Genomic DNA, 17,526 nt, shown 5'->3' with positions numbered 1-17,526 from the left:
TGCCTGTAGCTCCAGCCCTGTAGCCAGTGCCTATTCAAGGAGCCACATATTAGCTTCTGAAGAGCCGCATGTGGCTCCGGAGCCACAGGTTGGCCACCCCTGGACTACACCTTATAAGTCAGCAAGCCATGCAAGGGCTTGAACTCTACGGACGGAAATCTAAGGCTTCTCCATGCCATGTGCTGGGCAGCTTGTGTTTGAAACAAAGAAGACTATAAAGACTATAAAAGGCTGCTGCACCTTCTCTACAAATGAAGCTCTGAACCAAGGACTGAATGACCCATCCAAGCTGTGCATGTGTTCCAGAGGGACTTTCAAGCCAGCAAACTCACCAATACTGCTAAGAACCAGATATATGGACATTGAAGTATGTATCGGACTGCTTCACCATTTAATAACTCTCTTCTTGTTCTTTTTCTTTTCTTTATACTCTTTAGTTTTAGACACCAAAGGATTGGTATTTTGGGTAAGTTCCAAACTAGTATTGACCTGGTAACATGGCTGGCCCTTTGGGGTTAGAACATTTTGTATATATGAGCAGAGCTTTTAAACAACTTCTCACTGTACTGGACCTAGGTGCTGACTGGGGGCCAGAGAACTGGAATGCAATAAAGGGGGCTGTGTGATTTTTTTTTTTTTTGGCTCTTGATAACGAGCGTGGGGGACCAGAATCACAGTCTGTGACTGGTTGCAGAGTTTAACTTCAGTGTTAACCATCAGTTTTGGGAGTATCTGCTCTCCCTTTTGCAGCCTGCCCTGCCCTTGACATTTTCAGTGAGGGCTGCCCTGGCACCCTGGGTCATATAAGGATTGGTGCCTTCCTTCCAAGGGCTCAGGGTGTAAAAGGGTGCAGTGCGTAAATTGACTGGTTGATGCCTTGAGCCCTCCATAGGGTATAGGCCGGGTGCTGTAGATTGTGTGGGTAACACTGCCTTCCCCTCATTCACCTCCACAAGCCTGGGGCACGGTGAGTCCTTGTACACACATCCCCACCCCAGCTCTCCTGAAACCTGGCCTTGTCCCCTCTATGGACACTGGCCCTTCAGCCCCAGCTCCCCTCTTCTAAGAGCTGAGGGAAGGCTGGGTTGGGCCCAGGCAGCCCCCAAGCTGGGCCATAGGTAAGTGATGATGCCCAGACCTGGCAGAAAGGATGGCATGTGCCAGCCCGGCTCCACTCAGGAGAAACCACTAGCACAGCTCAACTTTGGGGGTTGTTTATTAGAGCAGCTGGGTGCAGATCTAGCAAATGCACGATGCATGCCCCTGCGGGGACGGGCAGAACAAAGGTCAGATCCCCAAGGGCACATTGACTGTTGGAGGGAACAGCATGGCTGGCTGCAGCCCAAGACCCACATCCTACTCAGCCCAGCCCAGTCACGTGCAGCCAAGCATGTAGTCAGGAAGGATTGACCTGGAGGAGGGCACTAGGCTGGCATTCAGGAGAGCAGGGCTCATGTCCCAGCTCTGCTAAAAACTCCTTACGTGACCCAGGGCAAGTCTCTCTGGACCTTGGTTCCCAGCTGGATGCTGGGGCCAGCCAATCCCAGGGTGGGCGCGAGGTTATATGCAGAGGAGGCTGGAAGGTTCTCAGCTACTCCAGCCCCCTTGGAGAGAACATGGGGAGAGGCCAGGCTGTTCATCTCTCGAACTAGCCCACACCCCAGCGTTATGAAGGGACTGGGTGCTCGGGAGGAGAGCATGGGGCTGCTGGGAGTTTTGCCCAGAACAGCAGCACTGGAGGGGAGAGAGACAAACCCCAGCCCCTGTGGCTTTTAGGTAGCAACTTCCACAGCACAGCCAGATGGATGCCACCTGTGCCCACAGGCAATAGCAATCAAACAGGGAATGTCACAGTCCCTCCCCTGTGCCACAACTCCCATGCCTGCAGCACACCAGCCCCACGCTGAGCCCAGGCAGCCCCAAGCTTGGAGGGCTCTGGTGCAGCATTCAGGGCAGTAACTCTGTTCCTGGAGCCCAGCACATCCCTTGAGCTTCACCGACCGCAGGGTTATTGACAACCCAGATCCCACTGGCAGACGGCTTAATCAGAAATTCTGGGGAGGGGGGCCATTTTGCCAAACACCCGCAGAACGGTTTGATCAGGAGACTGGGACATGCCTGCCAGGCCCAGAACAGGGAGCTTATGTGGTGCCAGAAGAGGAACTCTGCAGGCCCCAGGGAGATCCAGACGGAGGAGTCTGGCCAGCGCCAGGGAGCGGAGAAGCCCAAGAAATGCTGTAGGAGATGCTGAGGGAAAACAGAACAGGTAGGGAGGGAGAAAAAACAACCCTCTTGACTGTGGAGAGCTGAAGCAGACTCCAATCAACGATGAAGGAAACATGCCGTGCAGGCGGTAAGTTCGGGGCAGGCAGCCTGGGCCAGAGCTCAGGTGTAGGAGAGCAGATTGATGTCGTAACAGCCATCCACCTGGAACACAGAGAGCAAAGTCACTCCCATTGGGACACCCCGCTGTCTCCTGCTGGGGCTGGCTGGGACTGCAGGAGCCGAGAGCCCTGATGCACCCCCTAGAGCCGCTGCTGGGACTGCAGGCACCCACAGCCCCCAACACGTCCCCTAGGGGCTGCTGCTGGGACTGCAGGTGCCCACAGCCCCCAATACACCCCCAAGGGACCTCTGCTGGGACTGCAGGAGCAGAGAGCCCCCATACAGCCTATCTCCTCCATTATAGTGGAACATCAGAGAGGCTGGGACTGGGGGAGGTGAGAGTTCCCTACCTCCAACACTCCTGGACCTGGAACCCTTGGGAGCTTTCCCAGCAGTTTGATGGCATTTTGTACAGCATAGCCAGCTGGGAGCAGCTCAGACTGCAGATGCTGCCAGTGCCCAAGGTACATTCCGCCTGTTCGGTGCATGCTGGGCCACGTAGCAAGCCCAGAGCAGGGGGCCAGCCCCAGTGGGCAATGAACAGAGCTAACTGGAAACTAACATCAAAACGCCCGATTCGGGCTGCCGTCTGGTTTGCATGGATCATCTCTGTTAGTACCCACAGCTGCTGGACTTCTGAAGACACCTTTTCCGGGTCGGGGATACCCTGCAGACAAGCAACAGTTATTGAGATGAGTGTTCCTGAAGGCAGCTCCAGACAGGTAGGGTAACCCTCATCTCCCCATTACCCACGGGCCAAGTGCTCTCTCGCCCCAGCCAGGTGAGTTGTGGGCACTGCTCCTGGCTGTGCTGAAGCTGGTTATGCTCCCAGGTTACCCTGCTCTCCCCCAAGCCCACTTCGTCTCATTGTTCCACTCTGCTTTGTCTGCTTTCAGATGATGAGCCCTTGGGGCAGCACCTGGCACAGGGAGGCCTCCAGGTCCAACTGCAGTATGACCAGCAGTCTCTGCACAGAAACACCGCCCAATGCGTGAGGCACTGCTGCTCTCTGAGCAAACCACAAGGCAGGGGATGGACTGGGAAGAGTTCACACGCTCCAGCCAGCACCGGACGTCACTACCAGGACTCTGCCCCAGCCAGGCCTGCTGTCTGAGCTCCCTACTCGCTGCTTTGGAACATCACATGCATAGACAATCCAGGAAGTTTTTGGAAAGCGTAGGGGACAATTTCCTGGCGCAAGTGCTAGAGGAGCCAACTAGGGGGGGTGCTTTTCTTGACCTGCTGCTCACAAACCGGGTAGAATTAGTGGGGGAAGCAAAAGTGGATGGGAATCTGGGAGGCAGTGACCATGAGTTGGTTGAGTTCAGGATCCTGACGCAGGGAACAAAGGTAAGCAGCAGGATACGGACCCTGGACTTCAGGAAAGCAGACTTCGACTCCCTCAGGGAACGGATGGCCAGGATCCCCTGGGGGACTAACTTGAAGGGGAAAGGAGTCCAGGAGAGCTGGCTGTATTTCAAGGAATCCCTGTTGAGGTTACAGGGACAAACCATCCTGATGTGTCGAAAGAATAGTAAATATGGCAGGCGACCAACTTGGCTTAATGGTGAAATCCTAGCGGATCTTAAACATAAAAAAGAAGCTTACAAGAAGTGGAAGGTTGGACATATGACCAGGGAAGAGTATAAAAATATTGCTCGGGCATGTAGGAATGTTATCAGGAGGGCCAAATCGCACCTGGAGCTGCAGCTAGCCAGAGATGTCAAGAGTAACAAGAAGGGTTTCTTCAGGTATGTTGGCAACAAGAAGAAAGCCAAGGAATGTGTGGGCCCCTTACTGAATGAGGGAGGCAACCTAGTGACAGAGGATGTGGAAAAAGCTAATGTACTCAATGCTTTTTTTGCCTCTGTTTTCACTAACAAGGTCAGCTCTCAGACTGCTGCGCTGGGCATCACAAAATGCGGAAGAGATGGCCAGCCCTCTGTGGAGATAGAGGCGGTTAGGGACTATTTAGAAAAGCTGGACATGCACAAGTCCATGGGGCCGGACGAGTTGCATCCGAGAGTGCTGAAGGAATTGGCGGCTGAGATTGCAGAGCCACTGGCCATTATCTTTGAAAACTCGTGGCGAACCGGGGAAGTCCCGGATGACTGGAAAAAGGCTAATGTAGTGCCAATCTTTAAAAAAGGGAAGAAGGAAGATCCTGGGAACTACAGGCCAGTCAGCCTCACCTCAGTTCCTGGAAAAATCATGGAGCAGGTCCTCAAAGAATCAATCCTGAAGCACTTGCATGAGAGGAAAGTGATCAGGAACAGCCAGCATGGATTCACCAAGGGAAGGTCATGCCTGACTAATCTAATCACCTTTTATGATGAGATTACTGGTTCTGTGGATGAAGGGAAAGCAGTGGATGTATTGTTTCTTGACTTTAGCAAAGCTTTTGACACGGTCTCCCATAGTATTCTTGTCACCAAGTTAAGGAAGTATGGGCTGGATGAATGCACTATAAGATGGGTAGAAAGCTGGCTAGATTGTCGGGCTCAACGGGTAGTGATCAATGGCTCCATGTCTAGTTGGCAGCCGGTATCAAGTGGAGTGCCCCAAGGGTCGGTCCTGGGGCCGGTTTTATTCAATATCTTCATAAATGATCTGGAGGATGGTGTGGATTGCACTCTCAGCAAATTTGCAGATGATACTAAACTGGGAGGAGTGGTAGATACGCTGGAGGGGAGGGATAGGATACAGAAGGACCTAGACCAATTGGAAGATTGGGCCAAAAGGAATCTGATGAGGTTCAATAAGGATAAGTGCAGGGTCCTGCACTTAGGACGGAAGAACCCAATGCACAGCTACAGACTAGGGACCGAATGGCTAGGCAGCAGTTCTGCGGAAAAGGACCTAGGGGTGACAGTGGACGAGAAGCTGGATATGAGTCAGCAGTGTGCCCTTGTTGCCAAGAAGGCCAATGGCATTTTGGGATGTATAAGTAGGGGCATAGCGAGCAGATCGAGGGACGTGATCGTTCCCCTCTATTCGACATTGGTGAGGCCTCATCTGGAGTACTGTGTCCAGTTTTGGGCCCCACACTTCAAGAAGGATGTGGATAAATTGGAGAGAGTCCAGCGAAGGGCAACAAAAATGATTAGGGGACTGGAACACATGAGTTATGAGGAGAGGCTGAGGGAGCTGGGATTGTTTAGTCTGCAGAAGAGAAGAATGAGGGGGGATTTGATAGCTGCTTTCAACTACCTGAAAGGGGGTTCCAAAGAGGATGGCTCTAGACTGTTCTCAATGGTAGCAGATGACAGAACGAGGAGTAATGGTCTCAAGTTGCAGTGGGGGAGGTTTAGATTGGATATTAGGAAAAACTTTTTCACTAAGAGGGTGGTGAAACACTGGAATGCGTTACCTAGGGAGGTGGTAGAATCTCCTTCCTTAGAGGTTTTTAAGGTCAGGCTTGACAAAGCCCTGGCTGGGATGATTTAACTGGGAATTGGTCCTGCTTTGAGCAGGGGGTTGGACTAGATGACCTTCTGGGGTCCCTTCCAACCCTGATATTCTATGATTCTATGATCACACCCCTTCCTGATGGGCTTGGTGCTGCAGGGTCAGCCTGGCCACAGGCCTGCTCTTCTCAGCTGAGCTGCCCAACTGGTTCAGGAGCACTCTCTAGCTGCACAGTCAGAGTGCTCCGGTCTGTGTCGAATCTGCAGCAGCTGCTTCCTGGAAGATCCCGGCTACCATGAGCCATGGTCTTCCCAGCTGAGCACATCAAGCTCGGTGTCTGTTGGTAAGTGTGCCTGGAACCGACAGCCAGGACCTCAAATCCAAGCTGCTGTTAATTAACAAAATCAGACTGATTGCACAGCACACACTGTGCTGGAGCGGCCACAGCCAGGAGAATCCAGATGGGAACTCAGGGGAACGAGGGAGAGCTGAACAGAATTTAGAAACTAATTCGCCATTTTTTCCAAAACTCTTGAAAATTCCAGCTTGACTCAGGTTGAGCTGACAGCCCAGCCAACCCATTCGGCTCCAATGCCCTCCAAGTGCCTCCTGAGCATGGTTTTGCCCAGGGCAATCGAAGAGCACAGCCCCAGGCATATCTCATTCCATGGCATGCACCCATAGCTGCCACCACCTGGCGTTCACAAACAGCCCCAGTGGCCACCGGAACACCAACCTCACTGACCTAAGATGCATTCTGCAGCAAAGGGCTGAGGACACAGTCCTGGGGCACCCCATTTAAGAAGAGAAACTGAGTGACAAGGACCTAGAGCACACGTGCAATGCAAGATCTGGGACAGGAATCACAACTGACCAAATATCACAGAGCTGGATCTCCACACCCTGGGCAGGCTCTTTCTGCACTAGTCTGCCCATTTCAAACTGGGCCCTCCCTGGCCGAGTCGCACTGTGCCACTGGGGCCCCTCCCCCGCACCGGGGTCTCCAACCCTCCACTCAGCTATGCTGCACCCCTAGCCCCTCCACTCAGCACTCCCAGGTCCCCCTCAACCCCACTGAGGCATGACCCCATGCCTCCGCGGGGGAGGGGCTGGCTTGGGGGGCAGGGGGAACCACCCCCCCCAGCACTCAATGGCGGCATGGCTGGGGCCAGGTCGCTGCACTTCCAGCCGCCGGTAAGCACAGGCCCAGCCCTGCTGCAGTCCTCAGGGGTGGGAAGAGGCGGGGCTGGGGTGGGAAAGGGCGGGGCAGAGCAGGATGGGGGCTTTGGGGAAGGGGCGGAGTGGAGGCGGGGCTGGGGCAGAGCAGGGACAGGGCCCTGGGGAAGAGGCGGGGCAGGGGCTGGAGCAGCATACAGCTGTGCAGGGCACCAAGAAATGTGGTGCCTCAAATTTCCTGGTGCCCTACGCAGCTGCATACTTTGTGCATGGATAAGGACGGCCCTGGATCTGGCCTTTTGCTGTTTGCAAACTGCCCAAGTAGGTGAGAAGCACCCAGGTGTGGTCGGGGCCAAGTTATTCAGAAAGCAATTCTCTATGCAGGCAGCTTGTGAACAGCTCCTTGTGCTGAGCTGGCTAGTGACAGGCATGGGGCTTGTTTCTGTGCCCTGACTGGGGAGGGCTTGTGGCCTGGCTTTCAAATTGCACATGCAAACAGACAGTTGCAATTTGCTCGCTGAGCAGTGCTGGCAGCTGGCCGTTAGCCCTTGTGTGTATTCGTACTAGGACACGCGTGCAAGAGGAACACAAACAGGCCATGTGCTCCCAGCGGGCAGGGCTAACCTGCGCTTGCCAAGTGCAGACTATGGTGCCCGTCCCCCTGTCCCAGACACACAGCTCTCAACTATAACCCAGCATGCTGCACAACATTTACCACTCCCCAGAGTCCAGGAGCTCCCTACCACTTCCTGCAGTGCATCAGTGTGCATGCAGATCCCAATACACCTGGCAGGGATCATGGCCCCCACAAGCCCAGTTACCACTTTATTCACCTGCCCTGCCCAACTGAGCTGTCTGCAGCAGGGGACATCCCTCGCCCCTCCAGCCAGGACCCTACCCGCTGCCCTCCCCAGAACACCCCACCCCAGCCAGGACCCCCCTTCTCTCCCCAGAACACCCCACGCTCGACCAGGAACCTACTTGTTGCCCCTCCCCCTGGGACATCCCACTCTCTCCCCCCAGGACACACCACCCCCTATAGGGACCTCACCTGCTGCCCTCTCCCCCCAGGACACCCCAATCCTGGCCGGGACATGCCCACTGCTCCCCTAGAGACTCCAGTTCCAGCGCTGCTCATGAGGAGCCTGCTTACCCCATGCAGGTTTTCTGGCTGCTGCTGGGGGGCCAAGTAAGACAGCCAGGTCGGGAAATCTGTCTGCAGGCTCTGAAAGGGGTCAAAGGTGGCAGGTAAGCAGAGCAGAGCCCCCCTCCCCATGTGCCATATGGATGGAGGCAGGCCGGGCTCCTCGGTGCTCACAGGGACAGGCTGCCTGCTGCCCCCGCTGCTGCGTTCAGCACACACTCCTTAGGCCAAGCGAACTACACTGTAGCCACGAGCAAAAGGAGTGTGGGTCCAGCCGGAGCGTGCGGCTGCTCCTGCTTGGCTGCCTCCCCAGGCACCCAGGCAGTCTGCTCTGTCACTGTAACCCTGCTGGTGCAGATGGCTTCAGAATCACAGCACAGGCAGGTGATCAGTGCTGGGGCCAGGCTGATGACAGGGGGTGCTGTAGGAAACACTCCCTGGGCCACAGAGACAGAGGCCCCTATGGCCAGGAGCCTGAGACCACTGAGGACATTCACCATGGCCCAGGCTGCAAACCGCACTTCACTGGGCTCCCCGGGGTTCTGGGGATGGTGGGGTCTGGGGAGAGCCTCATGTGGCAGACCCAGAGCCTGGGGCAGCCCCTGCCAGGCAGGACATGGGGTGGGATTCGGTACCCCCTGCATCTGCATTCTTGAGGGTGGCCTTTACAGCACAGAGAGGGGAGACAGGGTGCCCCTGGCTAAGGGATGGGCAACTGCTTCCCAACCTCAGTGGAACCTGTGGGAAGCAGTCCGAGGCAGAGATGATTAGCAGAGTCCCAGAGGAGTCCTGCAGGGCTGGATGCTCCACAGCAGGCAGGGCCAGGGGCGATTCCGGCCTCGCCAACCACAGGTGATTTTATGCAGCATTCATTGCCATGGGGGAAGGGCAGCCTGACACCGCCCCGGCAGTCACTCACCTGCTGGCCCTTGGGGTAGAGCCGCAGCTCCTCCAGGGTGAAGTTCAGCCAAACGGGCGAGGGCTGGCGAAGAATCAAACGCACAGCAGTCACCTGATCCACATCACAAAGCATCTGCCAGAGACAACAGAGCAGCAAGAGCTCCGCTGCAGTGAGGGGGTTGGGTGCTAGTTTTTAGAGCCAGGGGCACAAGGGCTCTGGTGAGGGGACAGAGCTAGAGGGGAGAGAGCAGAGCCCAATGTGGGATGGCTGGACAGGAGTTATAGATCGGTGCCAAGAATCGCATGCCAGGCCCTTTCCACCAGGCAGGATAAGGACGAGGACTGGCAGCTCAGGGTGGGTCCCAGCACTATGGTGCTGGTGGGGTCACAGCACTATCGCAATGCAATAAACTATCAAGTCTGTCAGCCTTGGAGACACAGAGTTAGGGAGGGGAGACAGCCCATGCCCCCAGCAGCAGCCAGAGGGGAAGCAGAGATTTTATCGCCAAGAATTCCACTGGGCAATTCATCCACTGCCCCAGCACTGAATGGCAGCTGGTTCTGGGGTGGAGCCCTACAACACTACACATGATTCAGGGAGGAGTAAGAGATCCTGATTACACCACAGGGATCAGGATTCCCAACATCGAGTTTGCTTTTATGAGCAGCACCATGGGAACTGCTGGGACAAGCAGCCCGTGCCTTGCTTTAAGAAAAGGAGGACTTGTGGCACCTTAGAGACTAACCAATTTATTAGAGCATAAGCTTTCGTGAGCTACAGCTCACTTCCTCAGATGCATATCGTGGAAACTGCAGCAGGCTTTATATATACACAGAGAATATGAAACAATACCTATTCCCACCCCACTGTCCTGCTGGTAATAGCTTATCTAAAGTGATTTCCAGCACAAATCCAGGTTTTCTCACCCTCCACCCCCCCACACAAATTCACTCTCCTGCTGGTGATAGCCCATCCAAAGTGACAACTCTTTACACAATGTGCATGACAATCAAGCTGGGCTATTTCCTGCATAAATCCAGGTTCTCACATCCCCCCCACCCCCATACACACACAAACTCACTCTCCTGCTGGTAATAGCTCATCCAAACTGACCACTCTTCATCTGAGGAAGTGAGCTGTAGCTCACGAAAGCTTATGCTCTAATAAATTGGTTAGTCTCTAAGGTGCCACAAGTCCTCCTTTTCTTTTTGCGAATACAGACTAACACGGCTGTTACTCTGAAACCTGCCTTGCTTTAGTGTTTCAGCCGCAGCCCAGCAGAAAGGGGAAGCAAGCCTCCTGCAAGTCCCCAGCTGGCCTGCCTGCACCACCTGGCTTCTCCCCAGCATTCTCTCCTCCGCGGCGCGGCAGGCCCAGACCAGCTGCACTTGTACCGGCTGTGGTGGCCAGGGCCCTGACTGTGCTCTAGCTGCAGGGGAATCAGCTACCATAGGCCCAGCCCCCCAGTCCCAGTGGTGTCGAGAGTCCTGACCTGATGCCTGAAGAGAGAGAAGTAATCCTGGGAGCCAGTCTCTGTGTGCGGGCTGGGCATCAGGCAGTGATTCCACAAGCAGGTGACCCACTTCCTGGCACCCTCACGCCCCACATCACAGGGGCGGCGCCGCTGCACCCGCACAGTCAGGAAAGCTGTGTAGGAGTTCTTAAAGACGATTTCCTGCAACTGAGACAACCCAGCGGGCAGGTCACGACCCTGCCCCATGGGGAGAGCCAGCCCTCTACTGCCTAGCCAGGGAGGTCCCCACACAGGGAGAGCCTGCCCTCTGCCACCTAGACAGGCAAGTATCCCCACGGGGAGACCTTGCTCACCACCCACATGGAGAGATCCTGCCAGCACACAAGAGAAGTAATGCACTGGGCCTCCTTTAAGCCACATCTTCAATCCACCAGTGAGTCCACTCAGTGCGATGGACAGCAGGAAAGGCATGGGAATGCCCAGCCCCACAGAGCTAGATTCTCCATCCCCGACACTGTTTGATTCCTAGAGCAGCTCTGTTAGAGTGCCATCCAGTCTGGATTTATTCTGGGGACATTCTTTGTCCTGTGCTATGCGGGACGTCTGGATAGAACCGCACAATGGTCCCTTCGGCCTCACAATCTGTCTCTCTCCGAACACACAGCTCCTGGCCCCAAGCCTGACACAGTAAATAGAAATACGGCAGTTGAAAACCTACCAGTCCCCCAGACTCTTCGATACAAGCTACCCACACTTAGAAGCCTGCTTCAAAGCCCCACATTTTGCTATGCTTGTCCGGCAGCACCCCTAGTCCCAGGGAGATGGCTGTAACTCTGGACTACCTGTCTCTGGCCGCTGCTCTGAAATCCTGCCCCTCCCTCTGCTACACTCCAGATACTGGAAAACTGGAACACACCAGTGGTGCTCTCCCTCAGCTTCTGTGTCACTACCATGGCTCTGGGACAGGCTGGTTCACTGGCTGGGCCTAAAACTGCCCTGCTCCCAACTCCAAGAGCTGCCTGTAACGTGCTGCATAAGGTGCCCCAAGTGTCCGGCCTGTTCCTGTCCAGCCGGCTGAACGCAGAGCCTTTCCCTTGGTGGAGACGAGGTCCACAAGTCCTCCCACCCAACTACTTCAGGGTGATGCAAGGAGCATCTTCCCTTCCAAAACTGATGGGAACATCCTCGAGTCCCAAGTGTACAACAGCCCCCCTGGCATTCAGCCACCAAATGCTGCTTTTTGGCAGGGGGCCAGCGGGCCCAGGTGGCTGTGTTATTCCCTGTCTCCGTGGCAGTGCCCCTCCTGGCATGCTTTGGGTACATCGCCCTGTCACTGGATGCAGTGGGAGCTACTCAAACACACAGCCAATGGCACCTGGGTCCCCATGTGTCAGATGCCCACCCTGGGTCCGTCTGCCTTGAGAACCCTACCCAAATGAGTCCAAATGAGTGTCCAAATGAGTGTGCTAAGCAAACCGGGGCTCTGACCTGAGCTCACTGCTGCATCAGGGCACCCCACAGTGTGCAGACTGGCACCCGATGGGGACTGGTACAGCCCTGCTACCCAGGGTTTCCCTGGAGCTGCCCCATTCCTCCTGGGGGACCCTTCGTATCCCAGAGAGTTTGTTGGGAGCCCGGGGCCCTACCATGGCTACCCAGCCCCGTAGACATTGCAGCAGCTCCCCCTAGCCCTGCAACTGTCACTAAGCGCCCTCCCCTACCATGGCGCACGAGCAGGAGGGGTGAGGGCCACGCGCGACTCCCCTAGCCCTGTAGCCCGGGCAGGGGCTCGCTCCCACACGTACATCCAGGGGCTGGGCGGGCGGTAAGACCACGTCGATGATGGCCACACCGGGCCGGGCCAGATCCGTCTTCACATCTCCCACCTGCAGCACAACAGGGCTGCGGACAGCGCACGGGGCTGGGCCAGGCGCCATGGGGTGGCTGCGAGAAGAGAACAGCAGGTCAGGCAGCCTGGGCAGGGGGCGGAGGGGTGTTTGGAGGGGACTGGCCTGGCCAAGGGGGCCGTTTGGGAGGGCTGTGGTCATTTGGGGGGATGAGGAGGTGTTTGGAGGGGGCTAAGCTGGCCGGGGGGGGGAGAAGGGGGTGTTTGGACGGGGCTGAGGTGGCCATTCAGAGGGGCTGGCGGGGCGTGTTTGGAGGGGGGATGGAAATGGGGAGGGGCTGGGCTGGCTGGGGGACCCGTTTGGGGGGGCGGGGTGTGTTCCGAGGGGGCTGGAAATGGGGAGAGGCTGGGCTGGCTGCGGAGCCCGTGCGCGGCGTATAAGGCGGGGAAGGGCCCTGGTCGTTCAGAGGGCCCGGGGTGTTCCGGCCCGGCCCAGGCGGGGGGTGTTGGAAGGGGGCTGGGCTGGCCGGGAGAACCCGTTGGGCTGCAGGACGCTCTCACCCCGCTCCGCGTCCCAGGCTCAGCACCGGCGGTTCGAGCCAAAATGGCTCCGCGGCGGGGCTAGCGGAGTACAGGCCCCGCCCCCGCCTGTCTCCATGGAAACGGCTCGCTGGGGAATGCGGGTGCAGGGGCTTGGGAGGCAGTGGGGCTGGCTGGGGGGCATTAGGGTTGGCTGGGGAAGCTGGGGGGGGCTGGCTGGGGGGCATTGGGGCTTGTCAAGGTTCCTTACCCCACTCTGAAGTCTAGGGTACAGATGTGGGGACCTGCATGAAAACCGCCTAAGCTTACTTTCAGCAGCTTAGGTTAAAACTTCCCCAAGGTACAAATTTATTTTACCCTTTGCCCTTGGATTCCACTGCCACCACCAAACTTTATCTGGGTTTACTGGGAAACGTAGTTTGGACACGTCTTTTCCCCCCAAATCCTCCCAACCCTTGCACCCCACTTCCTGGGAAAGGTTTGGTAAAAATCCTCACCAATTTGCATAGGTGACCACAGACGCAAACCCTTGGATCTAAGAAGAATGAAAAAGCATTCAGTTTTCTTACAAGAAGACTTTTAATAGAAATAGGAGTAAATAGAAGTAAAGAAATCCCCTCTGTAAAATCAGGATGGTAGATACCTTAGAGGGTAATTAGATTCAAAACACAGAGAACCCCTCTAGGCAAAACCTTAAGTTACAAAAAAGGTACACAGACAGGAATAGTTATTCTATTCAGCACAGTTCTTTTCTCAGCCATTTAAGGAAATCATAATCTAACTCATACCTAGCTAGATTACTTACTAAAAGTTCTAAGACTCCATTCCTGTTCTATCCCTGGCAAAAGCAGCATACCGACAGACACAGACCCTTTGTTTCTCTCCCTCCTCCCAGCTTTTGAAAGTATCTTGTCTCCTCATTGGTCATTTTGGTCAGGTGCCAGCGAGGTTACCTTTAGCTTCTTAACCCTTTACAGGTGAGAGGATTTTTCCTCTGGCCAGGAGGGATTTTAAAGGGGTTTACCCTTCCCTTTATATTTATGACACCCCCCCCCCCAAATCTCAGCTAGGGTGAAACGCTGGCTGGGATTTCTTCCTGGAGCTCTAGGAAAAACAGAGTTAATAAGACACATGCACCTCTAAATATACTACCAAGTACATAAAGACTAACAATATTTTCCACATCTCAAGGACGATTTTAACCAGTTGATTCTGGGAAACTTTCATGGGAGAGTGCATCAGCCACTTTGTTAGAAGCTTCTGAGATGTGTTGGATGTCGAAATCAAAATCTTGGAAAGCTAAACTCCACCGAATAAGTTTTTTGTTATTTCCCATGGTGGTATGAAGCCACTGTAGTGCAGCATGGTCGGTTTGCAGGTGGAAACGCTGTCCCCAAACATATGGGCGTAGCTTTTCCAGAGCGTAGACAATGGCGTAACATTCTTTTTCACTGACTGACCAGTTGCTTCCCCTCTCAGACAGCTTCTTGCTGAGAAACACTACAGGGTGGAATTCTTGATCAGATCCTTTCTGCATTAAAACTGCTCCCACACCATGCTCGGACGCATCTGTGGTTACTAGGAACGGTTTGTCAAAATCTGGGGCCCTTAGTACAGTGTCAGACATGAGTGTCGCTTTAAGCTGCTTAAAGGCCTTCTGACACTTTTCGGTCCACTGAACGGCATTTGGCTGTTTCTTTTTGGTTAGGTCTGTCAGTGGGGTGGCGATTTGGCTGTATTGCAGTACAAATAGTCTGTAATAACCGGCCAAGCCTAAGAAGGATTGAACCTGTTTCTTTGACTTTGGGACAGGCCACTTTTGGATAGTATCCACTTTGGCCTGTAGGGGGCTGATAGTTCCTTGACCCACCTGGTGTCCAAGGTAAGTCACTCTGTTTAGGCCTATTTGATATTTCTTAGCCTTAACAGTTAGTCCTGCCTCCCTTATGCGCTCAAGGACTTTTTGTAGATGTTCCAGGTGTTCTGCCCAGGAATCCGAAAATATGGCCACATCATCAAGGTAGGCAACTGCATATTCTCCTAATCCCGCTGGGAGACCATCTACAAGTCTTTGGAAGGTGGCGGGTGCATTTCGCAGCCCGAAAGGGAGGACATTAAATTCATACAGCCCGAGATGTGTGGTGAAGGCTGACCTTTCCTTGGCGGATTCACCTAGTGGTACTTGCCAGGACCTCTTGGTTAAGTCCAAGGTAGAGATGAACTGGGCCCGTCCCAGTTTCTCTAATAGTTCGTCTGTGCGTGGCATTGGATAGTTGTCTGGGCGAGTTACAGCATTTAGCTTATGGTAGTCCACGCAAAAACTTATCTCCCCATCTGGTTTGGGAACTAGAACCACTGGAGATGCCCATGTTCAGGATCCTGACGCAGGGAAAAAAGGTAAGCAGCAGGATATGGACCCTGGACTTCACGAAAGCAGACTTCGACTCCCTCAGGGAACGGATGGCCAGGATCCCCTGGGGGACTAACATGAAGGGGAAAGGAGTCCAGGAGAGCTGGCTGTATTTCAAGGAATCCCTGTTGAGGTTACAGGGACAAACCATCCCGATGAGTCGAAAGAATAGTAAATATGGCAGGCGACCAGCTTGGCTTAATGGTGAAATCCTAGCGGATCTTAAACATAAAAAAGAAGCTTACAAGAAGTGGAAGGTTGGACATATGACCAGGGAAGAGTATAAAAATATTGCTCGGGCATGTAGGAATGATATCAGGAGGGCCAAATCGCACCTGGAGCTGCAGCTAGCAAGAGATGTCAAGAGTAACAAGAAGGGTTTCTTCAGGTATGTTGGCAACAAGAAGAAAGCCAAGGAAAGTGTGGGCCCCTTACTGAATGAGGGAGGCAACCTAGTGACAGAGGATGTGGAAAAAGCTAATGTACTCAATGCTTTTTTTGCCTCTGTCTTCACTAACAAGGTCAGCTCCCAGACTGCTGCGCTGGGCATCACAAAATGGGGAAGAGATGGCCAGCCCTCTGTGGAGATAGAGGTGGTTAGGGACTATTTAGAAAAGCTGGACGTGCACAAGTCCATGGGGCCGGACGAGTTGCATCCGAGAGTGCTGAAGGAATTGGCGGCTGTGATTGCAGAGCCATTGGCCATTATCTTTGAAAACTCGTGGCGAACGGGGGAAGTCCCGGATGACTGGAAAAGGCTAATGTAGTGCCAATCTTTAAAAAAGAGAAGAAGGAGGATCCTGGGAACTACAGGCCAGTCAGCCTCACCTCAGTCCCTGGAAAAATCATGGAGCAGGTCCTCAAAGAATCAGTCCTGAAGCACTTGCATAAGAGGAAAGTGATCAGGAACAGCCAGCATGGATTCACCAAGGGAAGGTCATGCCTGACTAATCTAATCGCCTTTTATGATGAGATTACTGGTTCTGTGGATGAAGGGAAAGCAGTGGATGTATTGTTTCTTGACTTTAGCAAAGCTTTTGACACGGTCTCCCACAGTATTCTTGTCAGCAAGTTAAGGAAGTATGGGCTGGATAAATGCACTATAAGGTGGGTAGAAAGCTGGCTAGATTGTCGGGCTCAACGGGTAGTGATCAATGGCTCCATGTCTAGTTGGCAGCCGGTGTCAAGTGGAGTGCCCCAGGGGTCGGTCAATATCTTCATAACTGATCTGGAGGATGGTGTAGATTGCACTCTCAGCAAATTTGCGGATGATACTAAACTGGGAGGAGTGGTAGATACGCTGGAGGGGAGGGATAGGATACAGAGAGACCTAGACAAATTGGGGGATTGGGCCAAAAGAAATCTGATGAGGTTCAATAAGGATAAGTGCAGGATCCTGCACTTATGACGGAAGAATCCAATGCACCGCTACAGACTAGGGGCCGAATGGCTAGGCAGCAGTTCTGCGGAAAAGGACCTAGGGGTGACAGTGGATGAGAAGCTGGATATGAGTCAGCAGTGTGCCCTTGTTGCCAAGAAGGCCAATGGCATTTTGGGATGTATAAGTAGGGGCATAGCGAGCAGATCGAGGGACATGATCGTTCCCCTCTATTCGACATTGGTGAGGCCTCATCTGGAGTACTGTGTCCAGTTTTGGGCCCCACACTACAAGAAGGATGTGGATAAATTGGAGAGAGTCCAGCGAAGGGCAACAAAAATGATTAGGGGTCTAGAACACATGACTTATGAGGAGAGGCTGAGGGAGCTGGGATTGTTTAGTCTGCAGAAGAGAAGAATGAGGGGGGATTTGATAGCTGCTTTCAACTACCTGAAAGGGGGTTCCAAAGAGGATGGCTCTAGACTGTTCTCAATGGTAGCAGATGACAGAACGAGGAGTAATGGTCTCAAGTTGCAGTGGGGGAGGTTTAGATTAGATATTAGGAAAAACTTTTTCACTATGAGGGTGGTGAAACACTGGAATGCGTTACCTAGGGAGGTGGTAGAATCTCCTTCCTTAGAGGTTTTTAAGGTCAGGCTTGACAAAGCCCTGGCTGGGATGATTTAACTGGGAATTGGTCCTGCTTTGAGCAGGGGGTTGGACTAGATGACCTTCTGGGGTCCCTTCCAACCCTGATATTCTATGATTCTATGATTCTATGATTCCAGAGGGGCGGATTACACCCATCTGTAACATATCCTGGATCTCCCGGTCTATAGCAGTTTTAGCTTGAGGAGACACCCG

At 54.0% G+C, this 17,526-nt stretch overlaps 1 protein-coding gene and 1 long non-coding RNA gene across 4 annotated transcripts in view; one reads left to right on the top strand and one right to left on the bottom strand.

Annotated features, from left to right (window-relative positions):
• Positions 1–523: 523 nt before the first annotated feature.
• On the bottom strand, positions 524–12,992 carry NICN1 (nicolin 1, tubulin polyglutamylase complex subunit). Of its 3 annotated transcripts, none has more exons than XM_073352646.1 (7): positions 12,896–12,992; positions 12,294–12,432; positions 10,507–10,695; positions 9,033–9,146; positions 8,021–8,194; positions 2,948–3,052; positions 524–2,427 (listed from the first exon to the last, which is right to left on the bottom strand). In XM_073352646.1, the coding sequence occupies exons 2-7, from the start codon at positions 12,423–12,425 to the stop codon at positions 2,386–2,388; spliced, it is 756 nt and encodes a 251-aa protein (XP_073208747.1). In that variant the 5' UTR covers positions 12,426–12,432; positions 12,896–12,992; the 3' UTR covers positions 524–2,385. The 3 variants fall into 3 exon arrangements, with proteins under 3 accessions (XP_073208747.1, XP_073208748.1, XP_073208749.1); XM_073352647.1 differs by having other exon boundaries at positions 8,123–8,194; XM_073352648.1 differs by lacking the exons at positions 12,294–12,432; positions 12,896–12,992 and adding an exon at positions 12,210–12,288.
• The window catches only part of LOC140914570 (uncharacterized), a 29,942-nt gene continuing 24,626 nt past the window's right edge, over positions 12,211–17,526 (top strand). Inside the window, exon 1 of the long non-coding RNA XR_012159899.1 lies at positions 12,211–12,452. This is a non-coding gene — a long non-coding RNA (uncharacterized lncRNA). The remainder of the gene's footprint in view (positions 12,453–17,526) is intronic.

The sequence above is a fragment of the Lepidochelys kempii genome, chromosome 7, assembly GCF_965140265.1.
Source record: "Lepidochelys kempii isolate rLepKem1 chromosome 7, rLepKem1.hap2, whole genome shotgun sequence".
Lineage (NCBI taxonomy): Eukaryota > Metazoa > Chordata > Testudines > Cheloniidae > Lepidochelys > Lepidochelys kempii.
Note: the sequence above shows the minus strand (reverse complement) of the source record. Positions and strands in the feature narration are given on the sequence as shown.